The sequence below is a fragment of the Bos indicus genome, chromosome 29, assembly GCF_029378745.1.
Source record: "Bos indicus isolate NIAB-ARS_2022 breed Sahiwal x Tharparkar chromosome 29, NIAB-ARS_B.indTharparkar_mat_pri_1.0, whole genome shotgun sequence".
NCBI classification, from domain to species: domain Eukaryota; kingdom Metazoa; phylum Chordata; class Mammalia; order Artiodactyla; family Bovidae; genus Bos; species Bos indicus.
Window position 1 is genome coordinate 9845135 of NC_091788.1, and position 17206 is coordinate 9862340.

General features: G+C 43.8%; 1 protein-coding gene across 18 annotated transcripts in view; it reads left to right on the top strand.

Moving 5' to 3' along the window:
- The first annotated feature begins 15227 nt into the window (after positions 1-15227).
- Positions 15228-17206, top strand: part of PICALM (phosphatidylinositol binding clathrin assembly protein) — a 103472-nt gene continuing 101493 nt past the window's right edge. For 17 of the 18 annotated variants that reach the window (XM_070782965.1, XM_070782968.1, XM_070782967.1 and 14 more), the window contains exon 1: positions 15228-15457. In XM_070782965.1, coding sequence (XP_070639066.1) covers positions 15328-15457 — 130 coding nt within the window. In that variant the 5' untranslated portion in view covers positions 15228-15327. Of the gene's footprint in view, positions 15458-16144; positions 16900-17206 lie in introns of those variants that run through there. The other variant, XM_070782976.1, reaches the window with a different exon arrangement.

Here is a 17206-nt window from a genome sequence, read left to right on the forward strand (position 1 = left end):
GCCTTGACGTACTCCTTTTCCTATTTGGAACCAGTCTGTTGTTCCATGTCCAGTTCTAACTGTTGCTTTCTGACCTGTATACAGATTTCTCAAGAGGCAGGTCAGGTGGTCTGGTATTCCCATCTCTTTCAGAATTTCCCACAGTTTATTGTGATCCACACAGTCAAAGGCTTTGGCATAGTCAATAAAGCAGAAATAGATGTTTTTCTGGAACGCTCTTGCTTTTTCCATGATCCAGCGGATGTTGGCAATTTGATCTCTGGTTCCTCTGCCTTTTCGAAAACCAGCTTGAACATCAGGAAGTTCACAGCAAAATGGTGCAGCCACTCTGGGAGACAGTCGGCAGTTTCTCACAAAACTAAACATACTAATGCCATGTGACCCAGCAGTTGTGCTCCTTGATATTTACCCAAATGAACCAAAAACTTGTGTCTACACAAAAACCTCTATACAGATATTTATAGAGCTTTGTTTATAATTACCAAAACTGGAATCCACCAAGACGTCTTTCGGAAGGTGAATGGAAAAATACACTGTAGTTCATCTAGACCACGGGATATTACTCAGCACTAAAAACAAAGGAGCTATCGAGCCACAAAAAGACATAGAGGAAACTTAAATGCCTATTACTAAGTGGAAGAAGCAAATCTGAAAAGGTGACCCACTGTATGATTCCAACTACATGACATTCTGGAAAAGGCGAAACTACAGATAAAAAGATAACCTCTGGTTGACAGAGTTTAGGGAGGAGGAAGAGGTCAAAAGGGAGAGCACAAAAATGCTTAGGGCAGAAACTACTTATTATGATACTACAATGGTGGATACTTGTTATTATCATTTGTCCAAACCTATAGAATGTCAGACTTTATATTTTTGGGTTCCAAAATCACTGCAGATGGTGATTGCAGCCATGAAATTAAAAGACACTTACTCCTTGGAAGGAAAGTTATGATCAACCTAGATAGTATATTGAAAACCAGAGATATTACTTTGCCAACAAAGGTCCGTCTAGTCAAGGCTATGGTTTTTCCAGTGGTCATGTATGGATGTGAGAGTTGGACTGTGAAGAAAGCTGAGCGCCGAAGAATTGATGCTTTTGAACTGTGGTGTTGGAGAAGACTCTTGAGCATCCCTTGGACTGCAAGGAGATCCAACCAGTCCATTCTAAAGGAGATCAGTCCTGAGTGTTCATTGGAAGGAATGATGCTGAAGCTGAAACTCCAATACTTTGGCCACCTTATGCGAAGAGTTGACTCATTGGAAAAGACTCTGATGCTGGGAGGGATTAAGGGCAGGAGGAGAAGGGGACGACAGAGGATGAGATGGCTGGATGGCATCACCAACTCAATGGACATGAGTTTGGGTAAACTCTGGGAGTTGGTGATGGACAGGGAGGCCTGGCATGCTGCGATTCATAGGGTCGCAAAGAGTCGAACACAACTGAGTGACTGAACTGAACTGATAGAATGCACACCACCAAGAGTGAACCTTAATGTAAACTTCGGACTTTGGATAATAATAATGTGTTGGTGTAGGTTCATTGATTGTCACAAATAGTAATAGTGGATGTTAATAAGCGGGAGAGGTTGGACATATATAGGACCAGGGGTGTATGCAAATTCTCTGCCTCTCCACTCCATTGTCTTTATTTATTTATTTGGCTGTGCTAGGTCTTAGTTGTGGCACGTGGGATATTTTTCACCTGTGCCTGGAAACTCTTAGCTGTGGCCTGGGGAATCCAGTTCCCTGACCAAGAATGGAAACCAAGGCCCCTGCATTGGGAACATAGAGTCTTAGCCACTGGACTACCTGGGAAGCCCCTCCATTCCATTTTGCTGTGAACCTAAAACTGCTCTTAAAATATGTTTTATGAATTAAAAAATAATTATATTCAAATTGAATGCATTTCTCTCCCTGCCAACTTCCTCTTCCTCCAAGATCATCCTTTTCAGTAAATGGAATCATGATGTATCCAGCTAAACTGTATCAGGAAATTAGGAATCAACCTTTACTTTGGGTTCTCTCGTGTATTTCATGCAATCTATTTATCAGATTTTATGCATTTTATTAATGCTTCCTATCTCTAGGATCTATATCCTTCTTCCCCTCTCTAATACCTCTACTACAGTGCCCTTTACCCACTGACCAGTTTTCCCTTGCTCTACCCTTGGGTTAAGTATTATGAACAAGTACAACTATTTTTACAAGATTTTTGTTTTCTCAGTCAGGCCCAATGCAGACCATAAAATGTAAAACTTAGCTGTTCAGAACTTTTTTTGATAACTTCTCTCATAATGAGGCTTTCATTAAATTAAAAACCAAAACATCACACAGGTAGAGAATGAGAAAGTAGATGGAATAATGGTTTATGGGCCTGGGACATCTTTTAATGTATCTGTTGAGTTTAAAAAATGAAAGGGACACAGAGGTTGATTAGATGTTGATGCCATCCTGGACTCAGAATTTGTCAAAGCACTCCCATTTGCCTTCAGGACAATATCCAGATTCCTAAGCACAGCATACAAGGTGTTTCATGACAGGGCTCCTGTCTTCATTTCCACTTCATCTGCCCCTATTCTGCATTCACCTAAGTTGTTCAGGTCAAAATTTAGAAAGCATCCTTGTATTATCTTTTTCCCTTGAGTCGCTGTCCTCAAATTCTCTCCCTACTATTTGATCCACCAGCAAATTCTGTTGATCCTACATTAGAAATATACCTAAATCTATCTACAGTTCATTTCTCTGCCTTCCACTCTAATCTAAGTCACTGTCACTGACTATTCTTCTTGTCTCTAGCAATTCCTTCCTAACCACTTTCCCCGCTTCTATCTTGCTCAAAATTCCATTCTCCAAACAGCAAGATTGGACATAAAAAAGATATATATTTTGAGATCATGCTATTCCTCTGTTCAAACCCTCTGATAACTTCTCATCTCACTTAGAATAAAATCCAAATTCCTGCCAAAGCTCTGTATTAGTTTCCTATTGCTGCTTTAACAAAATTAACACAAACTCAGTGACTTACATAACAGAAATGTATTACATTGTCTTATTTTAGACCTTATTCAATTTGTTGTCGTATTTTATTTATTCGTTCATTTGTTTATTTTTTAGGCTGCTTCAAGTAGCATGTGGGATCTTAGTTCCCAGACTGGGAACCAAACCCACAGTCCCCTGCAGTGGAAGCACAGAATCCTAGCCACTGAACCACCAGGGAATTCCCTGTTGTCTTATTTTAGACCTGTAACTTCCAGAATTCACTTCAAGCTGTCAATAGGGGTGGTTCCTTACAGACGTGCTAGAGAGAACCCATTCCTTCTTTCTTCCAGCTTCTAGAGGTAACTGGCATTCCTTGGCTTGTGATCACATCACTCCAAATTCTGTTTGTGTTGTCACATAGCCTTCATCTCCTTCTGACTTCCTGCTTCCCTGTGGGTGCTGTGATTACCTCGGACCCCATCCTTAGCTTATTCATATCTGCTACGTCCTTTTTACCATGTTAGATAACAAATACACAGGTTCTGGGAATGAGGACATAGACATCTTTGTCAGGGAGGGGTTATGACTTAGTCTGCCACATTCTATACAGAAACCATGAAAAAAACCATTCATCAATAAAATCTGGATTTGTTAAAATTTCTGTTAGTGGGGAGCACCACAGTAATAGAGTCCCAATAACATCTCAAAGGGGGTGACAAGGGAAAGATATTTACAGAATTGGGAAGGGGGCTGGTATTAATCATAGGGTGTCTTGGTGGTGGATATTAGGAGCCTGGGCAGAAATTGGTTAGAATTTGTAAGCTAACTGAATTACTAGAATCTATGAATCTGTGCAGAGTTACAGTCAAACCACTTCATATGTGGTCTTATATTGTAACAAACAGCGTAAACAAGCTAGTGTTAAACAGTAGGAGCTTAAATAGCTTTTGTTACATATCATGGAATGGTACAGTAGATCATTTCAGTTTGCACTTCATTTCACTTTGCACATAATGATCATTCTTGCCTCATTTCTCAGTCCTCCTTATTTTGATCAGTTTTCACCCTAAACTGGGAGAAAGCCTTTTATTTTTCTGGGGATGGGATCAACGCAGATCTGCATTGCTATTTTGTAAGTTGCAATTATGTATTGAATTTTTCACCAGTCATATCGACCTCTACAAGCATCAGAGTTTTTTGTTCTTTTTGCTGGTTGATCATTTGTAAATGATCAATGTAAAGCCTAATGCAGCAATGGCTGTGCAGCAGCATTTAAGACACTGAAGATCATATATCTGGTAACTGCAATGCAGATAGACACTAAGACAAAGATTGTTAGTTTGAAAGGCGTTTCAAATCCATAGTCTTAGATTTTGATGTGACATAATCTATTTGGATGTGTGCTAAGTCGCTTCAATCGTGTCCGACGGTGCGACCCCATGGACTGTGTAACCCCCAAGGCTCCTCTGTCCATGGGATTCTCCAGGCAATAATACTGAAGTGGGTTGCCATGCTCTCCTCCAGGGGATCTTCCCAACCCAGGGATCGAATCTGCGTCTCTTATGTCTCCTACATTGGCAGGCAGGTTCTTTACCACTAACGCCACCTGGGAATCCAATCTATTTGGCTTCCTTACATAAGGAAGGAAGATCTATTTGGATCTTCCTTACATAATCAAGTTTCTTTTTTCCTTTAATATGGGTAGGGTTTATTCAACCTTACCAGTATATTAGGAATGTAAGTCTTAGGAATACCAGTAGTCAAGGCCACAGATGTCCATTAACTATCTAGGACCTTAATCTAGAAGTTGGGGGAGAAAATAGCTGACAAGATAAACATGCAAAGCCAAGGGGATACATGCACAAAGAATAATATGGTGACCAATGGGGTCTTGTTCCAGTTGTCTTGGCTGGAAGCAGCCAACTTCATGCAGTTATCAGGTTGTTCCAAGGATCTAGGGTTGTTTGTCATGGGATAGCTACCTCTAGATGTTACTTAGATTCCTCAACATACTTTATGAAGCCGTTCATAGTCTAGTCATATCTCTGAGATCATTTCCTAAATCTTTTTTCTTTTCTTCACTCTTTCTTCAGTGGCCACACTGGCCTTACTGTTCCACAAACAAGTTAATCTTGTTCCTGTCTGAGGGCCATTGTTTTCACTGCTCCCTGCACACAAAGTGATCTGCCCAATATTTGCACTGCTGATCCCACAATTCACTCAAGTCACCATCTTAGAAAGACTTTCCCTTGTCATCCAGCTTAAGGTCCTCTTCCCCTGTCCTTCTTGATTCATTTTGCTTAATTTTTCCTCATAGCATTCTTCTCTCCCTGTATCTGTTTCATATTTATTTGTTCGTTGTGTGTCCCACTTGAATATACACACAGTCAAGAAGGCAGAAAGAACACTTTCCCACTTTGTTCACTGATGTGTTTTCAGTGCCTAGAACACTATTCAGCATATATATGTGCTTAGTAACCACTTGATGATTGAATGAATAAATAAAAACCTCACATACACTTAATGTTTCAGCCATATATAACAATTTGTAATTCCCAAATGGCTCATTCTCTTGCATTTGTGGTTTTCCTCTGCCTGGAATAACTTTTCCTTTATTCCCTCACAATTTCTAATCACCTTCAAGACTGTTTACATGTCACTGTCTCTGATAAACCTTTATTGATCCCACCAGGAAGAACTAGGTGTCATCTTTCTTTGTTCTTATAGTACTGTAGGCTTACTTCTATCATACTACTTAATACAGTGAGTTGACTCTTGAAGAAGGCAAGAGTTACCCTCTGCCTTCCACCCCACTGCCAAGCTGAAAATCCAAGTATAACTTTCCAGTCAAACCTCTGCACTGTAGATTCACACCACCAAAGATTGTGTAGCCCTGTAGGTGTGTTGATCGAAAAAAATCTAGGTATAAGCGGCCTTGTGAAGTTGAAATCCATGTTGTTCAAAGGTCAATTGTACATTACACTAACATTTTGTCTAATCTATGTCTACCAGACCACCTGATCTGCCTCTTGAGAAATTTGTATGCAGGTCAGGAAGCAACAGTTAGAACTGGACATGGAACAACACACTGGTTCCAAATAGGAAAAGGAGTACGTCAAGGCTATATATTGTCACCCTGCTTATTTAACTTATATGCAGAGTACATCATGAGAAACACTGGACTGGAAGAAGCACAAGCTGGAATCAAGATTGCCGGGAGAAATATCACCACCCTTATGGCAGAAAGTGAAGAGGAACTCAAAAGCCTCTTGATGAAAGTGAAAGTGGAGAGTGAAAAAGTTGGCTTAAAACTCAACATTTAGAAAATGAAGATCATGGCATCCGGTCCTATCACTTCATGGGAAATAGATGGGGAAACAGTGGAAACAGTGTCAGACTTTATTTTTCTGGGCTCCAAAATCACTGCAGATGGTGACTGCAGCCATGAAATTAAAAGACACTTACTCCTTGGAAGGAAAGTTATGACCAACCTAGATAGCATATTCAAAAGCAGAGACATTACTTTGCCAACAAAGGTCCGTCTAGTCAAGGCTATGGTTTTTCCAGTGGTCATGTATGGATGTGAGAGTTGGACTGTGAAGGAGGCTTGAGCCCCGAAGAATTGATGCTTTTGAACTGTGATGTTGGAGAAGACTCTTGAGAGTCCCTTGGACTGCAAGGAGATCCAACCAGTCCATTCAGAAGGAGGTCAGCCCTGGGATTTCTTTGGAGGGAATGATGCTGAAGCTGAAACTCCAGTACTTTGGCCACCTCATGCGAAGAGTTGACTCATTGGAAAAGACTCTGATGCTGGGAGGAATTGGGGGCAAGAGGAGAAGGGGATGACAGAGGATGAGATGGCTGCATGGCATCACTGACTCGATGGACGTGAGTCTGAGTGAACTCTGGGAGTTGGTGATGGACAGGGAGGCCTGGCGTGCTGCGGTCCATGGGGTTGCAAAGAGTTGGACACAACTGAGCGACTGATTTGATCTGATGTCTGTATCCTGAGACTCTAGTAGAGGGCTTTGCTCATAGCAAATTCTGAGTAAATGTTTATTGAATGAGTTTATTTCCTGAGTAACAACTGTGTGTCAAGCACTGTACTAGTTTTTTATGTACATTTCATTTATTTTTAAAAATCTTTATTGGTGTATAGTTTATTTACAATGTGTTAGTTTCAGGTGTACAGCAAAGTACATCTCTTATACATAAACACATATCCACTCTTTTTAAAGATTCTTCTCCTGTATAGGCTATTACACAGTGTTGAGTAGAGTTCCCTGTGCTATACAGTATATCCTTAATAGTTATCTGTTTTATATATAGTAGTGTGTACACGTCAATTCCAATCTTCCAATTCATCCCTCCCTATCCCTTACCCACTGGTAACCACAAATTTATTTTCTACATGTATAACTCTATTTCTGTTTTGTAGATAAGTTCATTTGTGCATACATGCAATGGAATATTACTCTGCCATAAAAAAAGGATGAAATAATGCCATTTATGGAAACATGGATGGACCTAGAGATTGTCATCCTGAGTGAAGTAAGTCAAACAGAGAGAGACAAATATATCGCTTATACGTGGAATCTAAAAAAGGCTACATATGTACATTATTTTAATCCTGACAAGAAATCTGTAAGATATCTGCTATGATTCCTGTTTTATATATGAGGAAGCTGAGTAACTTGCCCAAGTTTTGAACTTAAGTGTGTCTGACTCCAAATCTGATATTTCTACCATTGCCTCAAATGAATGAATAAATCTCCTTAATTTTATTGACACTTACTGGTCAAAATTTTAATATACTAATTTTATTATTAACATTGAAACTCTGATCTATTTTTGCATCTACAGCATGCAACATGATCAGTGTTGCATGCTATAATACAGTTTTACTTTATTCAGCCTCTTTAGATTACAGAGAAGAATGGACCCCAGGTACCTCAACAGCTCAAGTATCCTATTTTCATTCTGCTTCACGATTAGAGTTTTTGATGATGATTCAGGGTAAAGGTTTGGTTAGTCTTCCCTTTTAACAGAAGGATTATATTTAATAGCTAGTCCACATGTCATTTTCAAGAGGTATAAAAGGTCCCAATACACTGTAGTTCATATTGAGATTATATAATTAACGTACCTGGAAGAAAGGAGAATGTGGCAGGAGTGGGTTAAAGATATAGTAAAAGACCCTCAGATACGTAGAGGAACCTGGTGGTCACCCTTATTACTGTCTTTTCTGCATGCTACGTGAAGCAGTGTGTCCTAAAATTTTAATAAAACTTTAGAAGTACATAAAATAGTATCATGAGAAGCTCAAGCAGTGAGATGCCAGCCTCTAAAGTAAGACAGACCTGATATTTAACCCTTGCTTTCCCACCTAATAAAAGTGAGAAAGTGAAAGGTGCTCAGTCCTGTCCGACTCTTAGCAACCTCTTGGACTATACAGTCCACGGAATTCTCCAGACCAGAATACTGGAGTGGGTAGTCTTTCTCTTCTCCAGGGGATCTTCCCAATTCAGCGATTGAACCCAGGTCTCCCACATTGCAGGCAGATTCTTCACCAGCTGAACCACAAGGGTGCTTAACTTTTCCTAAGCAACAATCTCTTTATCAGTAAAATGGAGAGAAGAGTATTTGGTAGGGTAGTTAATTACTACTGTGATTTTGTTGTTGTTCAGTTGTGTCCGACTCTTTGCGACCTCATGGACTGCAGCACGCCAGGCTTCCCTCACCTCTCCCGGATTTTGCCCAAGTTCATGTTCACACTGCATCAGTGATGCCATCCAACCATCTCATCCTCCTTTCTCCTTCTGCCCTCAATCTTTCCCAGCATCAGGGACTTTTCCAATGAGTCGTCTGTTCACATCAGATGACCAGAACACTGGAGCTTCAGCTTCAGCATCAGTCCGTCCAGTGAATATTCAGGGATGATCTCCCTTAAGACTGACTGGTTTGATCTCCTTGCTATCTAAGGGACTACTATAAAACACAGCATCAAAATTTTAGAGGCGTAATTTAATAAAGTAAGTAAAATCCAACACAGGTGTTCCTGCTCATGCAGTTCTGTGGGGCAGGATTCCTCTAAAGATTAACTTGGGGCCCCAGGCTTCTATTTTTCCATTTTGACTTCCTCTAGATTCTTTGAAATCTTCATTCCGCTGGTAGGTAAATAAAGAGAATATGATGCACTTGCAGGAAGTTTTAGAGGTTTTGTGGGTTGAACCATAAATGGCTTTCGTTGTTTCTGTCCACACTCCACTGTGTATCAGGGCAGTCACATGACCCCAGCTAATTACAAAGGAGATTGGGAATCATATTACGTGTGCTCAGCAGAAAAGGAAACAGACTTTGGGGGAATTCAAAGGTGTCTCTGCTACTTTCCATCATGAGGTTGTTTCAGGGTTTCACTGAGAAAAAAAAATGTAATGTGCTTAGCACAGGCTAAGGAATCAACACAGTAGCATGTAATTATTAATATCACAAGGATGTAGGCTGAGAGCCTGAATAAGGAAGTCAGGTTGGAAGTGAAGTCCTTGCTTGGAGGTTCTAGCCAGAGAACTCAGTCACATTCAAAGAAAAGTACTTACTTTTGTGTAAGGTTATATAAGATTATAATCTTTAACTGATTCAGCAGCATCAGGAAGCATAAACATAAAAAGGCAAGGGGTGAAGAGGTTGCCAAGGTGTTCATGTCAGCTTAGCTAACAGAATGTCAAAAGATTATAATTTAGTTTACTGTTAATGTCTAAGAAGAGTGGGAACAGGGAACTGGTAGATTCTTTGGATTTGGGAACAGGCTTAACTGAAATAATGAAGGGTAAAAATTCTGGTTAATCTTCTCTTCCATATTCTTTTTCTCCTTCACTTTCTTACTTTAAAAGTTATAGACCTCATAAAGATTCTTTAGGTACAGCGTATTTTCTTCTCCCCACTTATTTTTCTCCTCTGTTGTTATCTAAAATAGTGTAAGAATCCTGAGAACGGAGACCATGTTTGCCTCACACATTATTATATCTTAGCATCTAGCAATGCCTAGCACAGATAGGCCAGCAAGTATTTGTTGAATGAACTTAATCTATATGGTAGTAACTTCAGTCTCAGTGAAAGGATCTAGATAAAGTAAAGGGAAAGACAATGAGGTTTGTTGTTGTTGGAATATAGTTGCTTTACAATGTTGTGTGAGTTTCTGCTATTGTTAAGTCACTTCAGTTGTGTCTGACTCTGTGCGACCCCATAGCTGGCAGCCCACCAGGCTCCCCTGACCCTGGGATTCTCCAGGCAAGACCACTGGAGTGGGTTGCCATTTCTTTCTCCAATGCATGAAAGTGAAAAGTGAAAGTGAAGTCGTTCAGTCATGCCTGACTCTAGCGACCCCATGGACTGCAGCCTACCAGGCTCCTCCGTCCATGGGATTTTCTAGGCAAAAGTACTGGAGTAGGGTGAGTTTCTACTATACAGCAAAGTGAATCAACTATATGGATACATATATCCAATCTTTTTTAGATTTCCTTCCCATTTAGGTCATCACAGAGCGCTGAGCAGAATTCCCTGTGCTATACATTAGGCTCTCATTAGTATTCTATTTTATACACAGTAATGCGTATATAAGACAATGAGTTTTTAAATCTTGCTTCTATCTTAAATCTTGCTTCACTTGAGTATTTGTGGAATTCTGAGACTTTTAAGATTCTTTTTAAGCAATAGAGTAAAATTGCATAAACATTTAAACTCTCAGACTTTTTCTCTCCTTGTATTAAGTGGCACAAAACTTTTTAGAGTTATAGTTGTTGTTGTTGTTTATTTGCTCAGTTGTGTCCAACTCTTTGCGACCCCATGGACTGGGTAGCCTGCCAGGCTCCTCTGTCCATTGGGTTTTCCAAGCAAGAATAGTGGAGTGGGGAGCCATTTCCTTCCTTTGGGGATCTTCCTGGACCAGGGATTGAACTTGAGTATCCTGAATTGGCAGGCAGATTCTTTACCACTGAGTCACCAGGAAACCCAGAGTTATAGTAATGAGAGTTAAATGAAAAAATTCATGTAGTGTTCCTAGCACACAAAAAGCATTCAAAAAACTGTTTCTCCCTCCTCTGTCCCTCATACCTCTCTACAATATACTTTATAATTTAGGGAACCTTAGGAAATATCATGTTCTATTCAAATTCTTCCTTTCTTCTGTTTTTGGTTCTGTTCATTTATAATGAAAGCACAAAGACTTTCAAGTTGATGATCAAAGTTGAGTTATTAGTTCCCAAAGAATTAATGGGTTCTCTGTTAGAACAGTGCTCAGCACCCAGAACAGTGCCTTACACACAACAGCTGTTCAATACATATTTTTTGAAAGAGTGAATGAATTAATACAGTGCTGAAATATGGATGATGCTCCATATGGATAATGATAGGATGGACATAACTACGTTTCCCTGCTGCCCATAATACATAATTATTGTCCATAACCTGACAATTATGCTCTAAGTGTGAAAAAATGGGCAGGTTTTATTAAGTGAGAGGTTTGGAGTGGTGTTTCCCAATGGGCGACTTCAGAATGTTTTCATTCATTCATTCAACCAGCATTTGACTATGTCTACTATGTGTCGGGCTTCCCAGTTGGCTCAGTGGTAAAGAATTGGGCTGCCAATGCAGGAGACGCAAGAAATGTGGGTTCGATCCCCCTGGGTCAGGAAGATCCCCTGGAGGAGGAAATGGCAATTCACTCTAGTATTCTTGCCTAGAAAATCCCGTGGACAGAGGAGCCAGGTGAGCTACATACAGTTCATGGCATTGCAACAAGAGTCAGACATGACTGAGTGACTAAAACAAACCTAAAAACCTACTATGCATCAGCCACAATGCTACCAAGAAGGTATCTCTGCCAGCACCCCTGCTAGTATAATCAGTGCTCAGTTACTCAGTGGCTAGTGCAATAAAAATTAAAATTCGATAGCAGAAGGATGTACAGAATACTACATGAGCAACAAAAGGAAACTGCTGAGTGCATGGCATATCCAAGTATGACCAGTAGTGTGATACTGGCTGGAGTGCATGTGGAGGCCTGGAAAGACATGACGCTCAATGAGCAGCAGTTACGCAGGGGCTACTGATCATGAAGGGCCTGTATGCCAGGCTGAGAGCCCTGAATTTTTATCCTGTAGAGTAGCGACAAGGATTATATAGAAGGGTTTTCATGAAAAGAAAAGATAATCAGATTTTAGGTTCAGAATGATCTGGATTGGAGAGTTGAGGTATGAGAGAGATAAATCAGCTAGAATGGTCTACGTGGGAAAGAGATCATAGGTTGGAACTAAGGCGACAGAAGTGGTGTAGGAGACAGAAGATGAGTTAGAGGGAACGGAAGTAGCTAGATGAGAAATAAGAGAGGAGAGAGCTGAGAACGAATCACAGTTTTCTGGCTTGGTCTTCAGGCCAGGTGGTGAGGCCATTAACAGAAACAAGGAATACAGGAGATCACTATGGATTCAGGATGTAAAATGGGCAAGGGCAAGAGAAATTCAGCTCTGGCCATAGTGGGTTTGAGGCACCCGTGGGACTTCAGGGAGAGCTATTTCTTGACTAGAACAAGGAAAGTGGAACATACAGAAAAGCATATAAGAAAGAGTAGGTCAATAATTCCTATTCTTATAGCACTTCTCCACCATCTATATCGCTTCATATAGTCCACAATTCTACATCTCTCCAATGATCACTAATTATTTACATATTTGGAAATTTCTAAAATATATCCTTGAAAAAGAGTATGGTGATATTTCTAATAGAAGCTAGTTTATTAGTAAAGGGAATATGTCCACAGTTATTTGAATAAAGGCGCTTTGTACGAATCTCTTTGGTAGAAGTAATGGTGAAATATTTTGCTAGGATGTCACTCATAGTGTGCAAAACATAAGTGTTGCCTTCTGTGTGTTTAGGAATAACTTCTAGATTTTCCCTAAAGATGAAATATTTATCTACTGATTTAGCTCCTGTTGACCTCACTGTGGGAGAAGGCAATGGCAACTTACTCCAGTACTCTTGCCTTGAAAATCCCATGGGAGGAGCTTCGTAGGCTGCAGTCCATGGGGCCGCTAAGAGTCGGACAGGACTGAGGGACTTCCCTTTCACTTTTCACTTTCATGCGTTGGAGAAAGAAATGGCAACCCACTCCAGTGTTCCTGCCTGGAGAATCCCAGAGATGGGGGAGCCTGGTGGGCTGCCGTCTGTGGGGTCGCACAGAGTCGGACACGACTGAAGCGACTTAGCAGCAGACCTCACTGTTGGTGTACCAGCACAGAGGCCATCCAGTAACTTATTAAATAGAACCCGGAGAAGAATAGCAAGGATGTCTTGAAAATTGGGTAACTCCATGGCCCAATGGACACAGGGCAGCAAACTGGGCACCAAAGCACAGGCGGACTGCAGATGCAGTGAAGGAAGTCATTACAGTTTTGAGAAATTTGGGTTGGCTCGACAAAGATGAAGCCTGCTGGTTTAAGTACTTTATGTTCTTGGCAAAAGCACAGTGCTGCAGAATTTCACCAGCCATCATGAAATAAAAGAGGGGAAAGGGAATGAGAAGAGACCACAAAATTCATGATGACACACAAAATGTTAACTATCTATTAGCTTTGCATCTTCTGAGAGTCACCAGACTGAAGCACAGTATTCCGGACTTGGCTGGCAGATGGTGTACACAGACTCTCGAGTATGTTAGCATTTCACATGAAACTAGCAAGACTACAAAGGACTACATGGTGCATTAACGTTCACAGAGGTTTCAAAATTTATCCTTAGTGTTGCAAGTGGGGCCCTAATAACATTTTAAGACTTTAAGAGGTCTGGATCTCATGTAACAGATTCACAGGATATAGTAACTCTTCTAAATGCCCACAGGACGGTTTCAGTGTCTTCTTTCCCTAAAAATCTGGTTTATGCAAGAGAAAAGAGGCCAAAGAGAACAAAGACTAACCAGGGGCAGATGCCAGGTGATGATGTCTGGGTTCTCTGAATGGGACGTCTCCATTTACCACCTCTCACTTCCTTCTATGGTCTGGACCTTTAATCACCACAGCAGTCAGCCCTTGTAGGGTCAAGCTAATCTCTGGTGACATCATCCTACTACTTCCCTTTTGAAATTCCAGTGAAGCTATGTGTTTCCTGTCGTATTTGACGCCCCAAGAGAACCCTGGTCCATTAGTATTCAAATATAGACTGGCATCAACGCGTCGCGTTTTCAGAGAAGCGATAAACAAAAACAGGTGGTATTTCCAAGCGTCTCAAGAAAAAGGGTGGGGAAAGAAAAAAAAGAAACAAAACACAAAACCCAACCTTCCTGGGTCAGGAAGCAGGGAGAGCTTCAGTGCCCACTGAAGGGAGAGACCTGAGAATGGGTCGACGGAAGCCTTGCCCTTAAAGTCAGGAGAATGGCTTCGGAGGGGCGGCGGGGGGCATCACTGAACACCCCGTTCTGATTCTACAACGAAAAAAAGCCCCGGGAGCTCCGACACCCGCTTCCTCAGGGAGGGGCTGAGGAGGCGGCCGCACCTCCTCTTTGTCACACCGTCGCTTCCGACCCAACGCTGGGACACCCCGGAGGCAGGCGAGGGGCGCAGCCGCACGCCCCGCCTCCTCTCCGTGAGCCCGCCCCTCTTTGTGACCCCGCCCCCTCACAGTGACCCCGCCCCCTCCCTGTGACCCCCCCCCCCCCCCCCCCCCGCGAGCCCGGCCTCGGGCGACCTGTTGGCAGGGAGCGTCACGTGACGCGGCGGGCCGCGCACTCCCCCTCCCCCCTCCCCCGCGGGCGGGCCTCCTGTTGCGCCCGCCGGGCGGGTTCCACCACGTAACGCGCGGGCGCCGCCCCGCTCTGCCCTCGCCGAGCGAGGGAGGGCGGGTGCCGAAGAGGACGGAGAAGGGAGAAAGGGGGCGGGAGGAGGAGGAGGAGGACGAGGAGGAGGAGGAGGAGGGGCGGCGCCCGCGTCACGTGACCCGGGGCAGCCCGGAAAGCTCCGAGGAGGAGCCTGGCGCCGCCATTTTCCTGCAGCCGTCTGTGCCTCTCGCCCTGCCGGGCTCCAGCTGACCAGGGGAGGGCTGGGCTGAAACTGAGGCGGGGGCCGGCGGAGTAGACGACGCCGCGCCTGACCCCGTGGCGGACCGGAGCCGGCTCTTTCCGGTCCGGGTGGCGGCGCGCGGCCCTGAGCCCCGCCCCGGGCCGGCAGGCGGAGGAGGAGGGGGGCCGGTGCGGGGTTAAGGGGGTGCGGTGGGGGCGGGGGGCGGTGGGGGGCCCTCCGGCGCTTGGGGGTGCCAGTTCCCCACCGGCTGCCGAGCGGGAGGGCTGGCGGAGGAGCCGCAGAGATGTCCGGCCAGAGCCTGACGGACCGGATCACCGCCGCCCAGCACAGTGTCACCGGCTCCGCCGTGTCCAAGACAGTATGCAAGGCCACGACCCACGAGATCATGGGGCCCAAGAAGAAGCACCTGGACTGTGAGTGACGGCCCCCGCGCGTCTCACGCTGCCTCTTCCCTCAGCTGCGGTCTCCTCGGGGCCCGGCGGGTCCTGGGTTCCCCTCCCGGAGCCGTGTTCTCTCTCTTTCTCGCCTCCATCACACCTGCCCTCACGGCTTCCGTTCCCGGTCTGGACCGTGCCTGACTAGCCCGTCGCCCCCCCGGGTCCCCGGGGCCCCGCCGCAGCCGGCCGCCCGCCCCCCACCTCGCCCCTCGCCCCTCGCCCCCCGGCCGCCTCCGGTCCTGGCGCAGCCCTCTGTCCTCTGTCCTGTCTCCGCACCCAGCCGCCCGCTCCCCGGCGTCTCCCCGCCGCCGGCTCCCGGCCTCAGCGCCCCATTGTTCCCGCAGCAGCCTCCTCGGGGTTTCCGTGAGCGCCCGGACCCCCCCGTTTCTCCGCAGCCCCCGAGGGCTACCTTCCCCCCGAAGGGACAGTCCCCACTCTCTGCTCCGCCAGCCTCTCCCGTCCCTTCCCTCCCCCCCGCTTTCTCATCCACCTTTCCTCCTTCTCTCGGGTTACCTTTCTTCGCCTCCGTAGCTTAAGTTCCCCTCGTCTCATTGTAAATATTATAACTCAGTCCCCGACTCCCCCCCCCCCCCCCCCGCCTTCCCCTGGACTATTTTTCTTTTTAGAATCGTGAAAGTAAAGGGATTCCGTTGGTGTGGGGACAGCATTGTGGGAAATTCGGGATTTTTAATCACCCCTGGTGGAATTTAGCCATTGTGTTTTCTTGCTTCGGACTGGAATAAGTTGTGAATGTCAGGCGCACCCCCCGTCCCTTTTTTTTTTTTTTGGTCTGATGGGGATACAGAAAAATGTTTGCTGATTTTGGTGTCAGTTCTAGTAAAGCTGTTAAACCTGGCGGTTTCAGTTTAAACGCTTTAGTGAAGCGTAGACTATTGGAATTCAAAGTGGATAAGTAATCAAACCCACAAATAACATACGTCTTTTAAAAAACTGGTGAAAAGTATTTGGTGATGCTTGAGTTTGGACTCCGCTCTATTTTATGCTGGTTGTCTTTTGGGACACTAGCTTTTCTTACACGGCATAACATTACACCGTTCACTGACAAATACAGTTACTCCAGATAACTCCTCCCAACTTTTTCCAAACCTGGAAGCCACCTGTAATATCCTTTTTTATTCCACTCCTTTACCTCAAGGTACAAAGATCAGTGGATTACTCAATCTTTGACACGGTGGAGCTTTGACCTGAAACTTTAAGGGAAACATGGGCGAAAAGGCATAGTTAAGAAATAAGTTCCTTTTTTTTTTAATGGCTCTTGGACACAGAAGCCTGACTGACTTTTATCCTCGATGAAAGTTACTTTGCTTTACTGTTTGAAGCAAGAGTGAGCATGTCCTGAGAGAGAATTCACTGACGGGAGTCCTGTTTTGATTTCTCGCTTGGACTTTGGCCCTAAGGTTTGCGCTTTTATTTAAAAAAAATGCACAAAATGTGAATTCTTCCAAGACGCTTTGCTCGTGAAGTACTGTTAGAACAAGTTATTGCTACAGACAAACCCATTATTCATTGTGACTTGTTCCTTCCTTGTGGAAAAGTTTAAAAAAACATTATTACTGCTCGGTGGTTCTTTCTGATGTGCGGTTCTTGCAGGTTGCTTGTTAAACCATCAATCCTAGACTGTTTTAAGGAATTCAGAATGTTATTTGGTGACACTTTCGTAAACGGAAAATTGTTTAAAATGCATTATGAAGCCGTAAGTGCTTT